The sequence below is a fragment of the Papio anubis genome, chromosome 11 (genome assembly GCF_008728515.1).
Source record: "Papio anubis isolate 15944 chromosome 11, Panubis1.0, whole genome shotgun sequence".
Classification (NCBI taxonomy): Eukaryota; Metazoa; Chordata; class Mammalia; order Primates; family Cercopithecidae; genus Papio; species Papio anubis.
Genome location: NC_044986.1, coordinates 41,326,891 through 41,349,211, shown reverse-complemented (window position 1 = coordinate 41,349,211; position 22,321 = coordinate 41,326,891). Strand labels below are relative to the sequence as shown.

The following is a 22,321-nucleotide window of genomic DNA, read 5'->3' as shown; positions in this document are numbered from 1 at the left end:
AGGCTGGAAAAATAAACTACAATGGGGACCAAGAGGAAAATAGGGATCCCAGGTAAAAGACTATCATGGTAGCCCAAGCAAGAAATCATGATAGCTCAGACTAGGATGGTAGCAATGGAAATTAAAAAAAAGTAAACAATAGCTTTCACATAAGTAGCACTTGACATGCTACAGAACTGAAATATATTTAAAGTCAATAAGCAAAATGCAAATTTAACAAAAATATTACAGAAAATAAATTTCAGGATGAAAATTAAGATTTTAAACATATCCTGACATCAACATTTGCCCTGTTGCTACAAAGTTTAAAGTTTTATACCTCAGCTTCAATAATTCACTTATTACTGAAAATAATATATACAAGATTGCTGAAATACTCTACACAGCAATGTATACAGTAAAATAACAAACTTACATGCAATATTCCTGCAATCTTAGATGTATAGCCCCGTGGCCTCTCTTTGTCTTTAAACCTAAAAGCAACAGCATTCAAGTCCTAAAATAGAAAATTAATCCAATTAGATATGTCCACCCTTATTAAGAAACATTTTTTTTTAAGTGTTTGGCTTGCACTATAAGCTTGCTACTCCATAAATACTCCATAAATACTTTATCACACTTTCTGAAAAAATGGCTATGCTTGATTTAGAAATGTATAGAGTATTTAAAAAATTTCTTAATGTGTATAAAATTTAATCCATCAACCTAGGCTTAAAACCAAAAACAAAATAGGTAAACAATTTTCAATGAAAATAACAAATACAGGATATGGCTCTATAGCCTAAGTTGTTGAAACTAGTAGCCAAAGAATTTAGAAAAACTGTGTGAAAGAACCTTGTGAGATCCAACAATTCCACCATAGATGATTTTGGTGACTCATTCAGAGAACAGCACTCAGATTAGGAGTTATTGTCATAATTTTTGGAAGCAGAAATTATATCCTTAAACTTTTATCTAGTTAAAAAGGATGTTTCTCATACTAAAATACATTTGAGAATCTCGATAGGCTTTAAAGCACATATTTTAAAAAACCCATTTTAAAAAGGCTTTTAAAAATTTGAAAGACAAACACCATTTGTTTTATGCAAAAAAAAAAAAAAAAAAAAAAAAAAAAGCCGGGCTCTTCCCATACATACAATAATAAAATCACTTTTAATAACACAATCATACATAAACAATTCATTACTTCTTCGAGAATTTGCTACAGATTTAAAGATCTGAAAATGACAGAGCTCATGCAGCTTTAGGCAGGGAGTAACATAATCCCTGACAGATTCTAGCTCAAGAAACTGCTGATTTTCTTCTGAGCGATGGAAAAGCATTTGATTTCTTCTCTTTTCCATCCTAAAAAGGGCTACATGATGCCTTTCCCCTTAGTTGTGCCCCAAGTAGCAAATCAGACTAGTACAACTAAGCCTTAACTAATACTATTATACATTGCAAAATTTTAGAGTTCAATTAGGAAAAAAACTTTAAAAGTTTAACTGGGCCTTAAATTTAAATTAATTCACATGTATTTGTTCTTGAAAAATAGATTCCTTAAGAAAAGTTTTGGTGAAACAAAAGTACCTTGCACTCTTGGAAAACCCATTCTTGAGGTCCTTCTGCACGTAACTTCTGAATGTATTGAAACATGTGCAAAATTATATCTTCAACATGTACTGGAAAAAAGGGGCACACTTAAAAACCATTCAGTCCTTGAATCCTTCAAAGCAGTGAGCTCACTCCTAAGGTAAAGTCAGGTAAGTGGAAGATGGTCCCTCTTAGAAAATGCAGTCCTCACCTCCCTGAGACTGGTTTTAGGTGTCCCACACACACGGCCCTCTGGGCTCAGGGATATGTGACAGAAAGGGTGTTGGGGCAGTAAATGAGCAAATAAAAAGCCAAGTCCACATTTAACAAGTGCAACATAATGATCAGTTGTTAAGGGGGGAAGAATCATCCATGAAACAAAGGCCAAGTTACATATGAAAAATACAATGGATAAGTTGTATGAATTAAAGTGTTATAGCTTTCAACATAAAACAGATCCACAGCAAGAAGAAGTTAAAAAACATCATAGAAAGTAAAATTTTCATTCAAAAGTAAAAAGGTGAATCAATACTTACATAATCCTTCCTCGGTCAAGTCCACATTAATGATAAAAAACATAAAACCTCGCGCTCCTTCCTTCTGCCCACCAACAAGAGTATTAACCCAGCCTGCAACATTCAAAGGAAATCAACATGATTGATTGCATATGTGGCTTCTTTGAAGCTAAGAAAAATTTTTAAAATTCATATTGTATGTTCCTAAGACATGAGAATGAACCTCTTGCAAAAAAGATGGAGGAAAAAAAATCAGTTCAGAAAAGCAGTTTCAGATGGTGCAGAAGTGGGGGCTTTCCTGAAGATTCCTCACATCAATTCCCAGTCAAGAGTAGACTACTGGCTGGGCGCGGTGGCTCATGCCTGTAATCCCAGCACTTTGGGAGGCCAAGCTTGAGACCAGGAGTTTGAGACTAGCCTGGGCAAAATGGCGAAACCCCATCTCTAGCTAAAAAAGAAAAAAAAAAACAAAAAAAAAGACAACAGCATGCCAACAACCACCATCTCACTCACTAACCCAAAATGGTCACATCTAAGAATGTTCATTCACAGGACAATATTCAGGAGAAAATGAGAGCCAGAGTGAAAAGATGTGGTGGACACTCAGAAGCTGCTGCCCAGGAGACTTACCCTTTGATTTAAGTTCTGATAACAGACTTCCAGGACCTTCATGCCCAATGAGATGACCAAGATAATGACCAGGATTTGATTTGTAATATTTCTGAAGGTCAGGTATGGGAAATGTCACATAGAGATTCCTAATATCTTTAATGGGAACTATTTTGTAAAGTTGCTGGAGAAAACAAATCACAGAGATTAGCTATATACAACTCCTACTGAAGAAAATATTTCTAAACTATGAAGAATGATTTTCATGGAAGAATACCAAATTTAAGAGCAAATCAATTGCCACAGAAAATGATACACTGACCACAAATAAATGACTCAGCACTCTCCTAGTGGAATTTCATTACAGTCGGTATATAGTCCATGTTTGACCCCCTGAACCATGCAGCTAAATATTAATGGTTTTGAATGCTTATCTTCAGGTACAGGGTAACAGCTTCAACAGTTATTAAGACTACAGCTACCAAAACTACTTTTAGCATGTAAAGACCAGAACATATTGATATGTTTTTGGTGATTCATGATCCTAACAAATGTGAGATTGATTTTATTATCCTGACAAATATTTAAAACCACATGGGGGCTGGGTGCGGTGGCTCACACCTATAATCCCTGCACTTTGGGAGGCCAAGGGAGACAGATCACCTGAGGTCAGGAGTTCGACCTCAGCCTGGCCAACATGGTGAAACCCCATCTCTATTAAAAATACAAAAATTAGCCGGGCACGGTGGCATGCACCTATAGTTCCAGCTACTCAGGGGGCTGAGGCAGAAGAATTGCTTGAACCTGGGAAGCAGAGGTTGCAGGGAGCCAAGATTGTACCGCTGCACTCCAGCCTGGGCAACAGAGCGTAACTCCTTGTCAAAAAAAACAAAAACAGAAACAAACAAACAAAAAAACTACATAGGGGCTGGGTGCAGTAGCTCACGCCTGTAATTCCAGCATTTTGGGAGGCTGAGACAGGTGGGTCACTTGAGATCAGGAGTTCAAGATCAGTCAAGGCAACACGGTGAAACCCTGTCTCTATTAAAAATGCAAAAATTAGCCAGGTGTGGCAGTGTGTGCTTGTAGTCCCAACTACTCAGAAGGCTGAGGTGGGAGGATCACCTGAGCCAGGGAGGTTAAGGCTTCAGTGAGCCATGATCGCACCACTGCACTCCAGCCTGGGTAACAATGCAAAACTCTGTTTCAAAAAAAAAAAAAAAACATAAATAATGAAATCTCCAAAAATTTTCACCTGGTCTATGGTAAACTAGGTATATATTATGTCCACAAATTAAGAACACAAAATACCAAAATTTATGCACTTACTTTAAGATGTTCTTCTTGGAAAGGGTGTTCAGGAAATTCTGGCAGTGGGACACTTTTGTTCTCTACTTCAGAAAATAACTTTACCACCAGATTAGTCAAGTCATCTAAAGATTCTACAAGAAAACAGACAAGGAAAACAGAACTTAAGCGAATCGTAACATACAACAGGGAGAGCTTAAAATCTTAGGATCTCCTGAAAAGTCTCAGTACCGCTGAAAGGAAAATGTGAAAATGATTACACCTCACACCTATCTCTATTTTAAAAAATTATTCACAAATATTATTCACAATATTATTTCACAAGTATAATAAAATTTAAACAAATATTAGAAACAATAATTAATTGCATTTGGAAAAATGACTATGATTATCAACAGGCATATATACTGAACTACTAGCAGAGTATAACATTCACCTTATACATAGATAGAGAATTGCCTTCTATGATATAAAATTATCTTTTGTGCCTTTAAATGTGAGCATTTACATTTTATTTATAAAATATGCCTATTTTTACTTCAATTTTTTGACACGTATGAAGGACTCCAAAATGCACGTTATATATGTGTGTGTATATGTATGTGATATTAGCAAAATTCTACTTTTGGAAGTATAACAAGAAATGAGTTAGGTCTTTGAGAAGAGGGCACAGCAGTCATAGGATGGAATAAAGAACAGCTTGCTTTTTATTTTATACCTTTCTGTGTGGAATTAAATTTTTTCCATTTGTACAAATTACTATTATCCTAAAAAGAAAGGAGTATTTAAAAAACCTATCTTTTTTTTTTTTTTTTTGAGGCAAGGTCTTGCTCTGTTGCACAGGCTGCAGTGCAGTGGCACGATGCCAGCTAACTGCAACCTCCGCCTCCCAGGTTCAAGTGATTCTCGTGCCTCAGCCTCCCCAGTAGCTGGGATTACAGGCGTGCGCCACCATGCCCTGTTAGTTTTTTGTATTTTTAATAGAGACAGGGTTTCATCATGTTGCCCAGGCTGGTCTCAAACTCCTGAGCTCAAGTGATCTGGCAACCTCAGCCTCCTGAAGTGCTGGAATTACAGATGTGAGCCACCGTGTCCGGCCAAAACCTATCTTTTTATAAACAAGATAACCTCTCATCTTGATTCTGTCTCCTCAAAAACAGGTTATTTATAAATGGTATAAACATTCATAACCTGTTACTATCAGTAAGCATTTGAATCAAATAAGAATCTTGCCTTGATATTCTATGACCCATTTGGAACTTTTCCATGAATTCTCGGGAGTACTAAATGACTATTTGAGAGCTGCCTTTATATGGTGTAAAATTCTCTTTTGTGCCTTTAAGTGTAGGCATTTGCATTTTATTTATAAAATACACCTACTTTTGCCTCAATTTTTTGACATGTATGATGGACTCCAAAATGTCGAGAGCCAAATAAAAGGCAGACCAGTGGCTGCTTGTTATATGACAAGTGAATTTAGGAATGCAGAGGGAATATTGTAGCAAGAGATGTCAGAGACATCTTTTTGCAGATGGGACATATGACTTGAAACAAGGTGAGCAGTCAATAAAGGTTTGTGGGCCTGCAGTGCTGGTGACAGCAACATCCTGAGCAAGGTTCTACCAGGTGAATCTTTCTTCTTGCATATTTCTACCCTAAAAGCATAAATTCACAGTGTCACTTTTTAAAGGTAAGGGAGCTAAACACTACAGCACAGCCTATCTACCCCACTAAATTGTGGGCTCCATAGAGATCAGGGAACTGAGTCCCACTCACCTTCATATCATCAAGGTTTGGAAACCTCAGTGTCTGCACTTGATGATTACCTATGTGGCAAGTGTTCAGACAGTTAGTGCTGCCACAGCTAGAGAAACAGCTCCAGGCAAGAACAGAAAAACTTCTTTGTACCCTTGTGACAGAGATCCTTCCACATGGTTACTCCTCCTCTCTCCTCCAGCCAAAAGAAGGAGTGGATTATTTTTTAATCCTCTAAGAGATCCAGTTTCCTCCTCATACCTCTGTACTGTAAAGACATCTCTCTCGGGTTCAGCACAGGAAGTCAGTCACAATGGGAGAGTGATGTGTATGGATCAGGGAACTGAGACACTTTATTTTTTAGATACTTATTCTGTCATTTCCACTAAACCAAGAACATTCTGAGGACAGGGCTCAGGTTTGATTCATCTATTGCCATTGTCACTTGCCCATTAAATGCTTACTGAAATCATGTGTTTAATCTCAAATACAACATAGATTTAAACAAACAAACAAACAAGCAAAAAAAACAGTTTAGGCACCTACCTATTCCCAGGACTGGGTTGTAAACAGCAAGTGATATTTTAACATTCTAAACCCACCTACCTGAAGCAAGCACACAGCATTACAGAGTATGCTTTTTTTAATTGTCCTCTCTCCCTGAACCCATTTTACACCCTGGTTCTTGCTACCAACTTAAAAAAATAGTTTATTTTCTTTTTTTTTTTTTTTTTTTTTTTTTTTGAGACGGAGTCTGGCTCTGTCGCCCAGGCTGGAGTGCAGTGGCCGGATCTCAGCTCACTGCAAGCTCCACCTCCTGGGTTCACGCCATTCTCCCGCCTCAGCCTCCCGAGTAGCTGGGATCACAGGCGCCCGCCACCTTGCCCGGCTAATTTTTTGTATTTTTTAGTAGAGACGGGGTTTCACCGTGTTAGCCAGCATGGTCTTGATCTCCTGACCTCGTGATCCGCCCATCTCGGCCTCCCAAAGTGCTGGGATTACAGGCTTGAGCCACCGCGCCCGGCCAAATAGTTTATTTTCTAACTATAAAAGTCACATTTGCCAACAGTAGAAAACTTAGAAACAAAAGCTAAATTATGGTAACAAAAGTTACCATAATTTCATGATTATAAAGATGCTAGAGTGGCTACTACCATTTATGGAGAATTTGCTATGTGCCATACACCATGCTAAACAGTTTTTATTATCTCAATTAAACCTCACAACAGGTACAAGGTACCACCCACCACTTCACAAATGTGAAAACTGAAGTTTGAAAAACTGAAGTAAGTTTGTTAGCTCACAGCCACACAGCTAAGCAAGCGGTATATTTGGAATGAAAAGCCAGGTTGTTGGACTGTGAAATGTGAGTTCTTAACTACTATACAACATTATCAAATTTCTAGTACATGCTTTTCCATTTTGTCTTTTACCTACACCATATATGGTATATTAGAGTTTTTAGTGTTTTGTTGTTGTTGTTTGTTTTTTGAGACAGAGTCTCACTCTGTTGCCCAAGCTGGAGTGCAGTGGCACAATCTTGGCTCACTGCAGCAGCCTCCACCTCCCAGGTTCAAGCGATTCTCCTGCTTTAGCCTCCCAAGTAACTGGGATTACGAGTGCCTGCCACCATGCCTGGTTAAGTTTTATATTTTTAGTAGAGATGGGGTTTCGCCATGTTGGCCAGACTGGTCTCCAACTCCTGACCACAAGTGATCCACCTGCCTCGGCCTTCCAAAGTGCTGGAAATACAGGTGTGGGCCACTGTGCCTGGCCCCTATTAGAGTTTTAAAAAATTTGGGGGGAGGGATATGTCTTAGAATTTTTAATAAATCCCCAAATGGGACCATATAGCACATGTTTTTGTAAACAGCTTTTGTTTTCTCTTTAATATATTAAGAACATTAAAAAATATACAATATATTTTTATATATAATATACATGTATTAATTAAAAATGTTTTATATTTATATATGCATATATAAGAATATATATTCATATATATGAGAATATATTAACAATATCTTCCCATGATATTAAAATGCTGTCATAAAACTGTTTATTCGTTCAATATACATTTACCTATGATGTGCCAAGCACGAAGCACAAGCCCAGGTACTAAGGATAAAGCAGTGAACAAAACAGTTTCTACTCTCAAGTAATTTACATTTTGGTAGGGTGGACAACAAAAACACACAAACATTTAATACCTGAAGTATTAATAAATACTATAAAGAAAAAGCAAGATGGAAAGCAGAATAAGAAATGCTATTTTTCTATAAGATATTCTATTTTACAATTATAAAATCAGTATTTAGCAAATTTCCTATTAACGTTTAGATTGCTAAATTTTTACTAATATATACTATACTGACAGAAACATCCTTTTATATCTCCTATTTGAACTCTGATTATTTCCTGAGATTGCATTTTTAAAAGTAAAAATGCATATTTACTTTTAAGACTGATATTGTTAAACTGCCCTCCAGAAAGACTAAAGCAACTGATACCACCATTACCAATACAAAAAAGCAACACCATCTGCAGTGGGTATTACTTAAAAACAGCAGGAAACAATATTAGTAGTTAATTTGCATTTTAAAAATCAAACTGTTGTTTACATTCCAAACAGTCTCCCAAGTTTACCATCATCTGTTTTTGTTTTTTTTTTCCCCAGTTTTCTGAATTGTTATAAGGTCAAATCTGCCAATCTTTGTCCTTTTGGTGTGTGTGTGTGTTTTTTTTTTTAACATGGGATCTCTCTCTGCCACCCAGGCTGGAGTGCAGTGGTGTGGTGATCACAGCCCACTGCAGCCTTTAACTCCTGGGCTCAAGGGATCTTCCTCCTTCAGCCTCCCTAGCAGCTAGGACTATAGGTGCAGACTACCACATCCCGCTAATTTAGAAAAAATTTTTTTTGGTAGAGACAGGATCTTACTATGGTGCTCAGGCTGGGCTTGCCTTGCTTTTATATGCTTAGAGCACCTATTACTGTAGTAATTTGTATTTTTTTCAGATCTCCACTTAAACTTCTTTGGGGAACACAATGATTTAAACATAAAAATCCCCACCTACCTATTCTCTAACAAGTAGATCATTTTCAAAGGACTCTGAGCAAATAAGCACCTCTATCTTATATCCATCTTCTAATACTGTGAAAAAGCCAACATGAAAAACTTACATTATCCAACTCTATAAAAAATTGTAAGGGTTCTTACCTCGACCTAAAACACAAACAGCCATTAAGTTGGATGAATAGTAAGTAGAATGGAATTTCAGTAGCTCTTGTCTTACATCAATGCCTTCTTGGTTTGGTCTAGTCTCCAGAGTATATTTGTTACCTGGAAGGGAAGAACAAGGCATTTTTTAGAAAAAGCAAAATATGTGGACTTTTAAAGTTTTGTAATTATCACTGCTATTCCTTAAGATGAACTTTAAAAATAGAGTTCTAATACACATAATAACTCAAATTTATTTGAATGTTATGTGAATAAACAGGATAACAGTACAAACCAGCAACGTTTTAACTATAGTCTACGGAATTAAAAGTGTCTTTTTTTTTTTTTTTGAGAGGAAGTCTTGCTTTGTTGCCCAGGCTGGAGTGCAATGGCGCGATCTCGGCTCACCCCAACCTCTACCTCCCAGGTTCAAGTGATTCTCCTGCCTCAGCCTCTCTAGTAGCAAGGATTACAGGCATGCGCCACAACACCTGTCTAATTTTGTATTTTTAGTAGAGACGGGGTTTCTCCATGTTGGTCAGGCTGGTCTTGAACTCCCGACCTCAGGTGATCCGCCTGCCTCGGCCTCCCAAAGTGCTGAGATTGCAGGCCTGAGCCACCAAGCCCGGCCTAAAAGTGTCTTATAAAAATTATACTTTTGGCCAGACTTGGTGGCTCAAGCCTGTAATCCCAGCACTTTGGGAGGCCAAGACGGGCGGATCACGAGGTCAGGAGATCAAGACCATCCTGGCTAACACGGTGAAACCCCGTCTCTACTAAAAAATACAAAAAACTAGCCGGGCGAGGTGGCAGGTGCCAGTAGTCCCAGCGACTCGGGAGGCTGAGGCAGGAGAATGGCGTAAACCCGGGAGGCGGAGCTTGCAGTGAGCTGAGATTCAGCCACTGCACTCCAGCCTGGGCAACAGAGCCAGACTCCGTCTCAAAAAAAAAAAAAAAAAATTACACATTTGGCCAGGTGTGGTGGCTCACACCTATAATCCAAGCACTTTGGGAGGCTGAGGCGGGTGGATCGCCTGAGGTCGGGAGTTCAAGACCAGCCTGACCAACATGGAGAAACCCCGTCTCTAATAAAAATACAAAATTAGCCAGGTGTGGTGGTGCATGCCTGTAATCCCAGCTACTTGGGAGGTTGAGGCGGGATAATCACTTGAACCCGGGAGGCAGAAGTTGCAGTGAGCCGAGATCGCACGGAGCTGGGATCGCACCATTGCACTCCAGCCTGGGCAACAAGAGGGAAACTCTGTCTCAAAAAAAAAAAAAATTATACTTCTTTGCTAGGCACAGTGGCTCACACCTGTAATCCCAGCACTTTGGGGGGCCAAGATGGGTGCATCACCTGAGGTCAGGAGTTCAAGACCAGCCTGGCCAACATGGTGAAACCCCCTATTAAAAATAAAAAAATCAGCCAGGCATGGTGGTGGGCACCTGTAGTCTCAGCTACTCGGGAGGCTGAGGGATGAGAATCACTTGAACCTGCGAGGCGGAGGTTGCAGTGAGCCAAAATCGCACCACTGTACTCCTGGGCAACAGAGTGAGACTGTCTCAATAAAATAGGTCTGTATCTGTATTTATATTTCCACTTCTTAAAATCCCTATGAGATAGCAGGTATTATGAGCGCTTAAAAGACAAAGTAAGATCCACATGGCCTCCATTCATGCTTATTTTAATTTTCAATTCTCTATGTACTCCATAATTAATTGAACAGAGTCACTGAGGGATTTTTTTGGAACTTGCCAAGTTACTTGTGGAAAGAAATTCACTATTTTGGGCCAAAGCATTAAATTTGTGATGTGAATTCTCATAGATGTGATCTAGACTGGTTAAAAAAAGGATACAATGCTATTTTTGTAACTCTCCAGCGATGTATGTAGTGAACCACTAACAGCTCTCATGAAATCTTAATAACTAATTCAAGTAGGGTAAAATATGTAAGTCAAAAACAAATAGTCAAATTCTCTAAATAATACCTTGCAAATTAGGGACTGGAAGATGAAATTCCAATGATAAGTGTCTCTCCAAAATGGCATCTTGACCGGAAATATCCTAAGATCCTGGCACAATAACTTTTATTATTGGTTCTACTTACACTACTAAGTGAGATCCTGTCTCTTCTGCAGAGATAAAACTATGGGAGAGTATGTTCTTGATGTGGTTTAATTTTTTTTTTTTCTTGTGTTGTTATAATATCTGATACAGGGGCACTGGGAAAGTCCCTTTCATGAAATTGGATGTCTACAGAAAGCCACCAGATGGCGCTCTCAAACTCAGTCTTCAGCTCAGTAGCGCTGCACAGCACTGAGTAAAGAAAGATTCATGTCCCAGAATGCTTAACAGATCCAGTGAAGAGAAAATGTGCAAGACACAGCCTAGCAAGTAACCTTAATCTTAACTCATTAACCTTTTCCTAGTCACAAAGTAATCACACACTTTCATACTCCCTAGACGTAGCTTATCACCCAAGTTTCCAGGTTGTTCTTGTTTTTAAGACAGCACTCTGGGAGGCCGAGACGGGCGGATCACGAGGTCAGGAGATCCAGACCATCCTGGCTAACACGGTGAAACCCCATCTCTACTAAAAATACAAGAAAATTAGCCGGGCGAGGTGGCGGGCGCCTGTAGTCCCAGCTACTCGGGAGGCTGAGGCAGGAGAATGGCGTGAATCCAGGGGGCGGAGCTTGCAGTGAGCCGAGATCGCGCCACTGCACTCCAGCCTGGGGCACAGAGCAAGACTACGTCTCAAAAAAAAAAAAAAAAAAAAAAAAAAAAGATAGGGTCTTACTCTGTTGCCCAGGCTAGACTGCAGTGGTATAATCACAGCTCACTACAGCCTCGACCTCCTGGGCTCAAGATCCTTCTACCTCAGCCTCCAAAGTAGCTGGGACCACAAGCATGTGCCATCACGTCCAGTTTTTTTTTTTATTTTTTTGGTAGAACCAGGGTCTATGTTGCCCAAGTTGGTTCCAGGTTCTTAATTAGTCCTCTCAATTTCTCACTGAAGACGAGCTGAAGCTGGGCACAGTGAATCATGCCTGTAATCCTAGCGCTTTGGGAGGCCAAGGCAGGCGCATCACTTGAGGCCAGGAGTTCAAGACCAGCCTGGCAAATATGGTGGCATGCCTATCATCCCAGCTACTCAGGAGGCTGAGGCATGAGAATCACCTCAGGAGGCAGAGACTGCAGTGAGCCAAGATCGCACCACTGCACTCCAGCCTGGGTGACAGAGTCAGACTCCGTCTGATTGACTGATAGATAAATAAATAAATAATATAAATAAATAAACAAACAAATAAATAAGACCTAGTTCTGCTTTACTGCCCAAAGAGGTCCTGAGACATTCTCTCACTCTACCTGAGGGGTCCAGATGCTCTTAGATGCATACCCATAGTCCTAACTCCTTAGGGAAAAAAAAAAAAAAGGCCTTTCGCTGGAGAATGTTTGAAGTTCTCTCATATCAAGGTGAAATTTGAGTATTGATGATGCCTTTCTTTTCTACTAAATGAAGATTCTAAAAGCCACAGTTTCAGAGGGAGTTTTGCTTAAGCTCCTTAGTGCTTTACACTGCCATCTAGGCTCACTGCAACCTCCACCTCCAAGGTTCAATTGATTCTCCTGGGGCCAGATATCTTCTGACTGCATAGCCTTGAACAAGTTACTTTACTTCTCTGTGGTTCAATCTCCTAAACTGACATTAGTGGGCTTACAGTATATAGTAAGAAAAATACATGTAAAAAAAGCGTAAGACTATTACTTAACAAAAATGTTAAAGTCTTATGACATCAACTGTTGTTTAGTATGCAGAGAATGAGAACTCAGACACTCCCTGAGGGAGTGCATCTTGGATCAACCGCTACAGGAAACATTCTAGTCAATTTGAAGATGTCCATATCCTACTACATAGTAATTCCACTCCTGGATATATGTATCCAGAGGAGTCTGTGTACAAGGAGATATGTACAAGAATTCCATAGTAACACTGTTTCATTAACAGGAAAATGGATAAATAGTGGTACATTCATTCAGTGAATTTTTTAAAGAGCAATAAAATACAAAAATTATCAGAGGAATACTCATCAATATGGACAACTCTTACAAAACAAAATGTTGAATGAAAAAATACAAGCAGCAGAGATTACATACAATAAAGTACTATTTCTATGAAACATAAAAACATATAAAACTATAAACACGGAAATGATAATCATTAAAGAATATAGTGGTTATCTCTCAGGAGCAGGGAGGAAAATGCAATTGAAGTGTACACTGGATGCTCAAAGTGCATTTGTAACATTCTTTCTTTAAGCAGTGTGACAGGGAATGATCTGGCAAATGTCTGTGTACCTACCTCTTTGTATGACAACTACATCATACATCTGTAAACATACTGAAGTATTTAACATAATACTTAATGAATAAACAACAGAAAATAAACAACAAACAGTAGCTACTGCTAAAAAGAGACTTAAAAGACATATCAGACTGGTGTGGTGGCTCACTTTGGGTGGCTCACTTTGGGGTCCTAGCACCTTGGGTGGTCAAGGTGGGAGAATTGCTTGGAGCTAGGATTTCAAGACCAGTCTGGACAACATAGTGAGATCCTCTCTCTACAAAAATTAAAATAATAATAATAATAATAATAATAATAATAATAATAAAGGACATATCAAACAATCACTAATATTTGAGCCTTATTTGGACTCTGATTCAAATAAACTTTAAAAATTATGATTTTTATAAGAACACTAGAAATTTGAACACTAACTGGATATTTGATAATAATGGTAACAATAATGGTATTTTTATGCTTTTAAAAATGAACTGTTATGTCTTAGAATATATACTGAAATATTTATGAGCAAAATGATATCTAATATCTCTTCAAAATAATACAAAAGGGTGAATGGAAATGTAATGCACACATAGGGTCATTATAGTATTTTGTGTACTTTTGTGTATGTTTTAAATTCTTCACGAAAAAAAAATGGTGAAGGGAAAGAGGAAATAAGGGTGGGAGGGAAGAGAGAAAAAAGTAATTGAACTTGTATTAGAGTCTGATTTGGTGTGTTATTATCTTTACCACAGGATCAGGAGTCACTGAACTACCCTCTGGCTCATATTCCACAATTTTATTTGGTTCTATTTTTTTATTCTATTCCTTCCTATTTTTCTATGCAAAGGCATCCTTTGTTATACTCAAACTATCCTAACTCATGTTCTCCAAAAGAAACCAGGCTCACTCCTTGGTCTTTTCTTCATGTCATGGTTTTGGGGGTCAACCTAATTATTATCATGAAGAACACAGGCTTTGAGTTCAGACTGACTTAATAATTGAAATCCATAACCTATACAGAGAGTTTCACTACCGCCCTATCTCTCTCCTCTCTGTACTCCCTGCAAGACTAAAACATTAGCCAAATACAATAAATATTAATTCCTTTTCTTTTTCCCCTTGAATGGCTCTTCCTTCTGCTTAAGGAAATCTTACCTATACTTCAGGAGAAGTGAAACTGCATCTCCACTAAGATCCTGGAGAATTAAATTCTGGGCAACACTAAAACAGGCAAAATAGAATAGTGTTTAAAAGCTCCAAATCTGGACTCAGATCCTGACTCTAGCACTTAAAAGCTGAGGGACCCTAGGCAATTTAATTATCTTAAGTCTTAATCTGCACGTATATAAGATGGAAATAAGAGCATCTACCTACTGGGGTTACTGTGAGAATTATTAGAAATTAAATAATCCATGTAAAGTACTTAGCACAGCACTCAATAAAAATTAGTAAGAAAAAGGAGGAAGAAAAAGGAGAGATGATGATCCTGGAAAATCAAAGCTAAAATTACACTCAATGAAATCCTGGGTTTGCCTTGCTTCCCCAACGAAACTTTCAGCACCTTGAGTGCAATGACACTGGTTACACTTCTTTGCACTTTCAAATGCACTTTGCATGTAGGGGAACTAAAAAAATTACTTTTCAACTGAGAGAGACAAAATTCGGGCTCATTTATACTTATAATCCTATGAACTTGCAATAAGCATACCAGAGTAAATAGCAGCGGAGTCAGAGATCACTTGAGCTCAGGAGTTTGAGACTAGCCTGGGCAACATGGTGAAACCCTGACTCTAATAAAAATACAAAAACTAGCCAGGTGTGACGGCACATGCCTGCAATCCCAGCTACTCCAGAGGCTGAGGCAGGAGAATCGTTTGAACGCAGGAAATGAAGGCTGCAGTGAGCCGAGATTATGCGACTGCACTCCAGCCTGAATGACAGAAGGAAACCCTGTCTGAAAGAAAGAAAAGAAAAGAAAAAAGAAAAGAAATTTTCTTTCTTTTCACTAGCTGGGCGCAGTGGTTCACACCATAATCCTAGCACTTTGGGAGCCCAACGTGGGCAGATCACCTGAGGTCAGGAGTTCGAGACCAGCCTGGCCAACATGGTGAAACCCCTGTCTCTACTTAAAAAAAAAAAAATTAGCTGGGCATTGTGGTATGCGCCGATAATCTCAGCAACTTGGGTGGCTGAGATACGATAACCACTTAAACCTAGGAGGTGGAGGTTGCAGTGAGCCAAGATCATGCCATGTCACTCCAGTGTGGGCAACAAGAGTAAGACTCGGTCTCAAAAAAAAAAAAAAAAAGTCACCCACACCTAAAACACAGCCCCACCCTCTGTATTCTTGTCTTCTACTTTGCCTTTCATTCTACCTATACATGAAGGAGTACCTGTTTCAATGCTCCCACCCACTCTTTGACCTCCTTCTTTTATTTCCCTCCCAGCTGACTAAACCCAGTTGCTCCCACAGTGTCGGCAGAGTTATGTTTGGAGAAACAGATCAGTAAGGCATAACCAGAACTAAGTTTTTCCTTTTCCTATTCTAAACCTACTTGTAAATATTCAACTGTTCCTACTTTAATTCCATGAAGAGGCAAACAAAAAAACAAAATAGGGCAGAAAAATGGCTTCCAATTTATCAGGAACTATGAAACTAAATGCATATTTGAATAATGAAGAGAAAAAGCCAAAGTGGACACTAACTGAATTCAATAACATAGTAAAAATATCATTCATAAATTAGCCAGGCATGGTGGCAGGCATGTAATCCTAGCTACTTGGCAGGCTGAGGCAGAACTGCTTGAACCTGGGAGGTGGAGGTTGCGGTAAGCCGAGATTGCACCACTGCACTCCAGCCTGGGTGACAGAGCGAGACTCTACCTCAAAAAAAAAAAGAAAAAGAAAAAGAAAAAGAAAAGAAAAATATAAATATATATATGTATCATTCAACATGATCAAGCAGGATTCATCTCAGGGATGCAAAGATGGTTCAACATATACAAATCAGGCTGGACACAGTGGCTCATGTCTATAATCCCAGCACTTTGGGAGGCCAAGGCAGGTGGATCACCTAAGGTCGGAAGTTTGAGATCAGCCTGGCCAACATAGTAAAACCCTGTCTCTACTAAAAATACAAAAATTAACCAGACGTGGTGGTGGGTGCTGCAATCCCAGCTTCTTGAAAGGCTGAGGCAGCAGAATCGCTTGAACACAGAAGGTGGAGGTTTGCAGTGAGCCGAGATGGCACCACTGTACTCTAGCCTGGGCGAAAGAGTGAGACTCCATCTCAAACAAATAAACAAACACAAAATATATACAAATATATACAAATCAATAAACATGATACATCACAGGGCCAGGTGTAATGGCTCATGCCTGTAATCCCAGCACTTTGGGAGGCCAAGGCGGGTGGATCCCTTGAGATCAGGAGTTCCAGACCAGCCTGGCCAACATGGCAAAACTCAGTCTCTACTAAAAATACAAAAATTAGCCAGGCATGTGCCTGTAATCCCAGCTACTGGGGAGGCTGAAGCAAGAGAATCACTCGAACCCGGGAGGTAGAGGTTGCAGTAAGCCGAGATTGCACCACTGCCCTCCAGCCTGGGCAACAGAGTGAGACTGTATCAAAACAAAACAAAACAAAAACATGATACATCACAGTAACAGAATCAAGGACAAACACCATAAGCTGAAAAAGGCATTTGACAAAATTCAACATCCCTTCACGATAAACATTCTCAACACACTGGGTACAGAAGGAACATATGTCAAAACAATAAAGGCCATATATGACAAACTCAGAGCTAACATCATATGGAACAGCAAAAAATTGAAAGCCTTTGCTCTAAGATCTGAAGAAGACAAGCATCCCCACTTTTACCACTTTATACAGCATAGTACTGGAAGTCCTAGCCAGAGTCATTAGACAAGACATAAAGAGCATCCGAAATGTAAAGAAAGAAGTCAAACTGCCATTGTTTATAGACAACATAATCTTATATTTAGAAAAACCTAAAGACTCTACCAAAAACACCTGTTAGAACTGATAAATGAATTCAGTAAAGTTGCAGGATACAAAAGTCAGCATACCAAAATCAGTGGCATTTCTATATGCCAACAGTGAACAATCTGGAGAGAAAAAAAGAAAAATAACCCCACAAATCAAGAAAGCAATCCCATTTATAATAGCTACAAAAAACAAAAATAAAAACAAAAACAAAAAACACACACACAAAAAAACACAAAGCACACACACACACACACCCTCTAAGAACAAATTGAACCAAAAAAGTAAAAGATCTCAGCCTGGACGCAGTGGCTCACACCTGTAATCCCAGAACTTTGGGAGGCCAAGGTGGGCGGATCACTTGAGCTCAGGAGTTTGAGACCAGCCTGGCCAACATGCGAAACCTCGTCTCTACTAAAAATACAAAAATCAGCTGGGCATGGTGGTGCAAGCCTATAATCCCAGTTACTTGGGAGGCTGAGGCAGAATTACTTGAACCCAGGAGGTGGAGGTTGCAGTGAGCTGAGATGGCGCCACTGCACTCCAGCCTGGGCAAAAGAGTGGGACTCCATCTCAGAAAAACAAAAAAAAAGTAAAAGATCTCTACAATGAAAACTATAAAATACTAATGAGAGAAATTAAAGAGGGCACACACAAAAAGGAAAGATATCCTGTATTCATGGGCTGGAAGAACTAATATTGTTAAAATTCCATACTATCCAAATATCTACAGATTCAATGCAACCCCCATCAAAATACCAATGACATTCTTCACAGAAATAGAAAAAAAAATCCTAAAATCTATATGGAATCAAGGCAAGGACCTTTTCAGAATCCTACTGTCCTTTCACAGCTACCAATCAGGTATTATACTATTAACATGATTTATTTAACATTATTATGGGCTTCACAAGCACAATCTCATTTAATATTGACATCAACCTGACAAGGAAGGAAACTGGGTAGAGAAGTTAAGTGGATGGGCAAGATGGTTCATGCCTATAATCCTAGCACTTTGGGAGGCTGAGGCAGGAGGATCACTTGAGCCTAGGAGTTTGAGATCAGCTTGGGCAACATAGGGAGACCCCATCTCTACAAAAGATTAAATAATTAGCTGAGTGCTGTAGCGTGTGCGTGTAGTCTCAGCTACTTGTGAGGCTGGGATAGGAGGATCATTAGAGCCCAGGAGGAGGAGGTTACAGAGTGCCAAGATTGCACCACTGCACTCCAGCCTGGGCAACAGGGTGAGGCCCTGTCTGAAAAAAAAAGAAAAAAGACAGGGTCTATGTTGCCTAGACTGGTCTTGAACTCCTGGGTGCAAACCATCCTCCTGCCTCAGCTTGCCGAGAAGCTGGGATTACAGGTGCATACCACCACATCTAGCTTTTTGTGTCTCTTTTGAACAAGAATTTTAAATTTCAATGAGGTCAAGTTTATCTCTAAACCTATGGTTTAATGGTTTATGTCTATCTTTATGGGTTTTTTTGTGTGTTTAAGAATTTTTCTTCCACCTGAAGATCAAAAAAATTCTCATATATTTTCTTTTAAAAGTTGCAGTGAACCAGACTCAGTGGCACGTGCCTGTAGTCTATGGAAAGTCTACATAAAGTCCTAAGAAAGAACTATATTTTTTTCATTCATTTGTAATGTACCTCTTCCTTACATCAAGTTTCCATGTTTGTGGATATGTTTCCAGGGTCTATAATCTGTTCTACTGGTATCTTCATGCACCCCTGCATCAATTCTAATACTGTAACAACTAGAACTTTATAATAAGTCTTGGTACCTGGTAGAAGTAGTTTTCCTTGTTCTTCAAAATTATCTTAGCTATTCTTGGCCTTTTACTCTCCTATTAATTTTATAATGAGATTATAAAAACCCTCAAAAAAACTTACAGGACTTTCAACTGGCACTGCATTGAATTTAGAGAAATTTGGGGCATATTTCTGAGCATTTTATAGCTTTGTTAAATATTGCGAATGAAATAATTTTTACCCCAGCATTTTCCTGTAATTGACTATTGATACAAGAACATGAACAGGCGCAGTGGCTCACGCCTGTAATCCCAACTACTTGGGAAGCTGAGACAGGAGAATCGTTTGAACCCGGGAGGTGGAGATGGCAGTGAGCCAAGGTCGTGCCACTGCACTCCAGCCTGGGTGACAGAGTGAGACTCCATCTCAAAAAAAAAAAACAAAAACAAAACAAAACAAAAAAACCAACCGCAATTTTAGTGTGTTCCTCTTCTTTCTGGCAACCTTGCTTAATTATTTGTAATGACTGATCTGAAGATTTCCTTCAGTATTTTTATGGAGGCAATCCTATCATATAGAAATAAAGAAATAGGTTTTGTTTGTGGTGCTTCCTTTCCATCTTTTATAATCACATTTTCCCCTTGACTTACTGTAATGATTAATACTTGGAAGTATAGCCAAACAAAAAGTGATAGTGGGCATCCTTATTTTTTCAACAGAAATCTTCTGAAACCTCCATTAATCATGATGTTTGACAATAGTTTTTAATCAGCTTAAAAGTTTTTTATTGGCCAGGCACGGTGGCTCAAGCCTGTAATCCCAGCACTTTGGGAGGCGAGGCGGCGGTGGGATCACGAAAGGTCCAGAAGATGAGACCATCATGGCAACACGGTGAAACCCTGTCTGCAAAATACAAAAACAGCTGGGCGGGTGGTGGCTGTAGTCCCAGCTACTCAGGAAGGCTGAGGCAGGAGAATGGCGTAAACCGGGAGGCGGGCTTGCCCCGCGGTGACTGAGATTCAGCCCTGCGCAGCTTCCTAACCTGAACTCTGTCTCAAAAAGTTTTTTATTGTTGTGGTTTATTTTTGTTCACGGATGAGTGCTGTATTTTATCCAATGCTCAGAGTTTATTGTCTATCACTTTGGACTACTAAAACTGTGGGTCAGGATCCATTATATTGTAATCAAATGCATTTAAAGTATTAGCAGACCAGAGTTTCTCTAGGAAAAAAAAAAAAAAAAAAAAACAGAATATAACGGAAAGTGCCAGACTACATCCCATGATGTAAGATAGTGTTTGACAAAACTTTTGTTTCAGCTGCTCACACAAACACATATATGTGCTCCGAATTGCCAAATAAAATGCCCTTCTTACTATGAGTTGTATACAAAAAAGAGTTTGAAAGCCACTAATCTATACTATTTCTGAAGCATGAAAAATGTTAGGGACAAACATCTTACTGTAAAGTTTTCTTAAAACAGATAATACAATGTGTGGTTTTTATTCATTCAAAAATACATACCTTTTCCTAGTATTATTATTTTAAATCAAAATCCCTTGATGAGACCAGGCATGATGGCTTATGCCTGTAATCCCAGCAGTTTGGGAGGCTGAGACGGGGGGATCACTTGAGGTCAGGAGTTTGAGATCAGCCTGGCTAACGTGGTGAAATCCCATCTCTACTAAAAATACAAAATTAGCTGGGCATGGTAGTGGGTGCCTGTAATCCCAGTTACTCAGAAGGCTGAGGCAGGAGAATCGCTTGAATCTGAGAGGCAGAGGTTGCAGTGAGCCAAGATCACCATACTGTACACCAGCCTGGGCAACAGAACAAGACTGTCTCAAAAACAAAAACAAAAACAAAAACAAATTCCCTGATGAACAAAGTGGCCCACATTCACAAAAACATCTGAGGCTAAAGCAATCTACATACATTAGCATGAATTTCTGACAAAGGATCCTACTTCAAGGATCACTTTTGCAAAGTTTTAAATATGCATAATATCTGAGATGAGGGCATAGAGCTTTCATCAAATTTTCAAATGTACCTGTGACCTTAAAAATACATAGAACTATGGCCAGGCGCGGTGGCTCACGCCTGTACTCCCAGCACTTTGGGAGGCTGAGGCGGGTGGATCACGAGGTCAGGAGATCGAGACTATCCTGGCTAACACGGTGAAACCCCGTCTCTACTAAAAAAAAAAAAATACAAAAAATTAGCCGGGCGTGGTGACGGGCGCCTGTAGTCCCAGCTACTTGGGAGGCTGAGACAGGAGAATGGCGAGAACCCGGGAGGCAGAGCTTGCAGTGAGCCGAGATTGCACCACTGCACTCCAGCCTGGGTGACAGAACAAGACTCCGTCTCAAAAAAAAAAAAAAAAATACATAGAACTTCTAAATTCAATGTAGGTTTATAATTCTAAAATCAGAAGGTAACTTGATATTTCTATTATATCACATTTTCTGTACTGTGTACTGAGTCTGGCTCACTTGTTTCTCAGCTGTTTATATTACCATGTACTTTGCTAACTGCCTAGTTTTGTTAGGCTATAAAAAGAAATATGCCCTGAAACTTCACCCATATGGATATGCCATGCAATGTATCTCTTTGCCCATCATTCCTGAAACCCTTCTATAGAATATTTTAAGATTGTTCTTGTGGCCAGGCATGGTGACTCATGCCTATAATCTCAGCACTTTGGGAGGCTAAGGCAGGAAGAATACTTGAGGCCAGGAGTTCAAGACCAGCCTGGTCAACATAGCGAGATCCCATCTCTACAGGAAAAAAAAAATGTTCCTTGTTTGTGACCAGAAGAAACATTACTCACCTTATTCACTGGATTTATTTCTGGAAAATGTGTAACTGCTTTCTGATTATGCTGATTATAATTTGTCACCAGTGAGGTTATTTTAAAAAAGGCAACTCCCAAAGAGGAGCTCCAACATATTCTGCACAATAGTAGCACTGTTTGTGTAAGTATCTAACATACCAAAGAGACTACTTTAAAAAACAAATAATCACTGGGCGCGGTGGATCACGCCTGTAATTCCAGCACTTTGAGAGGCTGAGGTGGGCGGATCACCTGAGGTCAGGATTTCAAGACCAGCCTGACCAACGTGGCGAAACCCCATCTCTACTAAAAGTACACAAATTAGCTGGGCGTGGTGGCGGGCGCCTGTAATCCCAGCTACTCAGAAGGCTGAGGCAGGAGAATTGCTGGAACTTGGGAG

General features: G+C 39.4%; 1 protein-coding gene across 5 annotated transcripts in view; it reads right to left on the bottom strand.

Annotated features, from left to right (window-relative positions):
- The window catches only part of IDE (insulin degrading enzyme), a 136,723-nt gene that overhangs the window by 54,454 nt on the left and 59,948 nt on the right, over positions 1 to 22,321 (bottom strand). For all 5 annotated transcript variants that reach the window (XM_017963113.3, XM_017963110.3, XM_017963112.3 and 2 more), the window contains exons 5-10: positions 8,978 to 9,100; positions 4,026 to 4,138; positions 2,718 to 2,880; positions 2,109 to 2,201; positions 1,570 to 1,661; positions 416 to 496 (exon numbers count right to left, since the gene is read on the bottom strand). In XM_017963113.3, the coding sequence (XP_017818602.1) occupies positions 416 to 496; positions 1,570 to 1,661; positions 2,109 to 2,201; positions 2,718 to 2,880; positions 4,026 to 4,138; positions 8,978 to 9,100 (665 nt within the window). The remainder of the gene's footprint in view (positions 1 to 415; positions 497 to 1,569; positions 1,662 to 2,108; positions 2,202 to 2,717; positions 2,881 to 4,025; positions 4,139 to 8,977; positions 9,101 to 22,321) is intronic.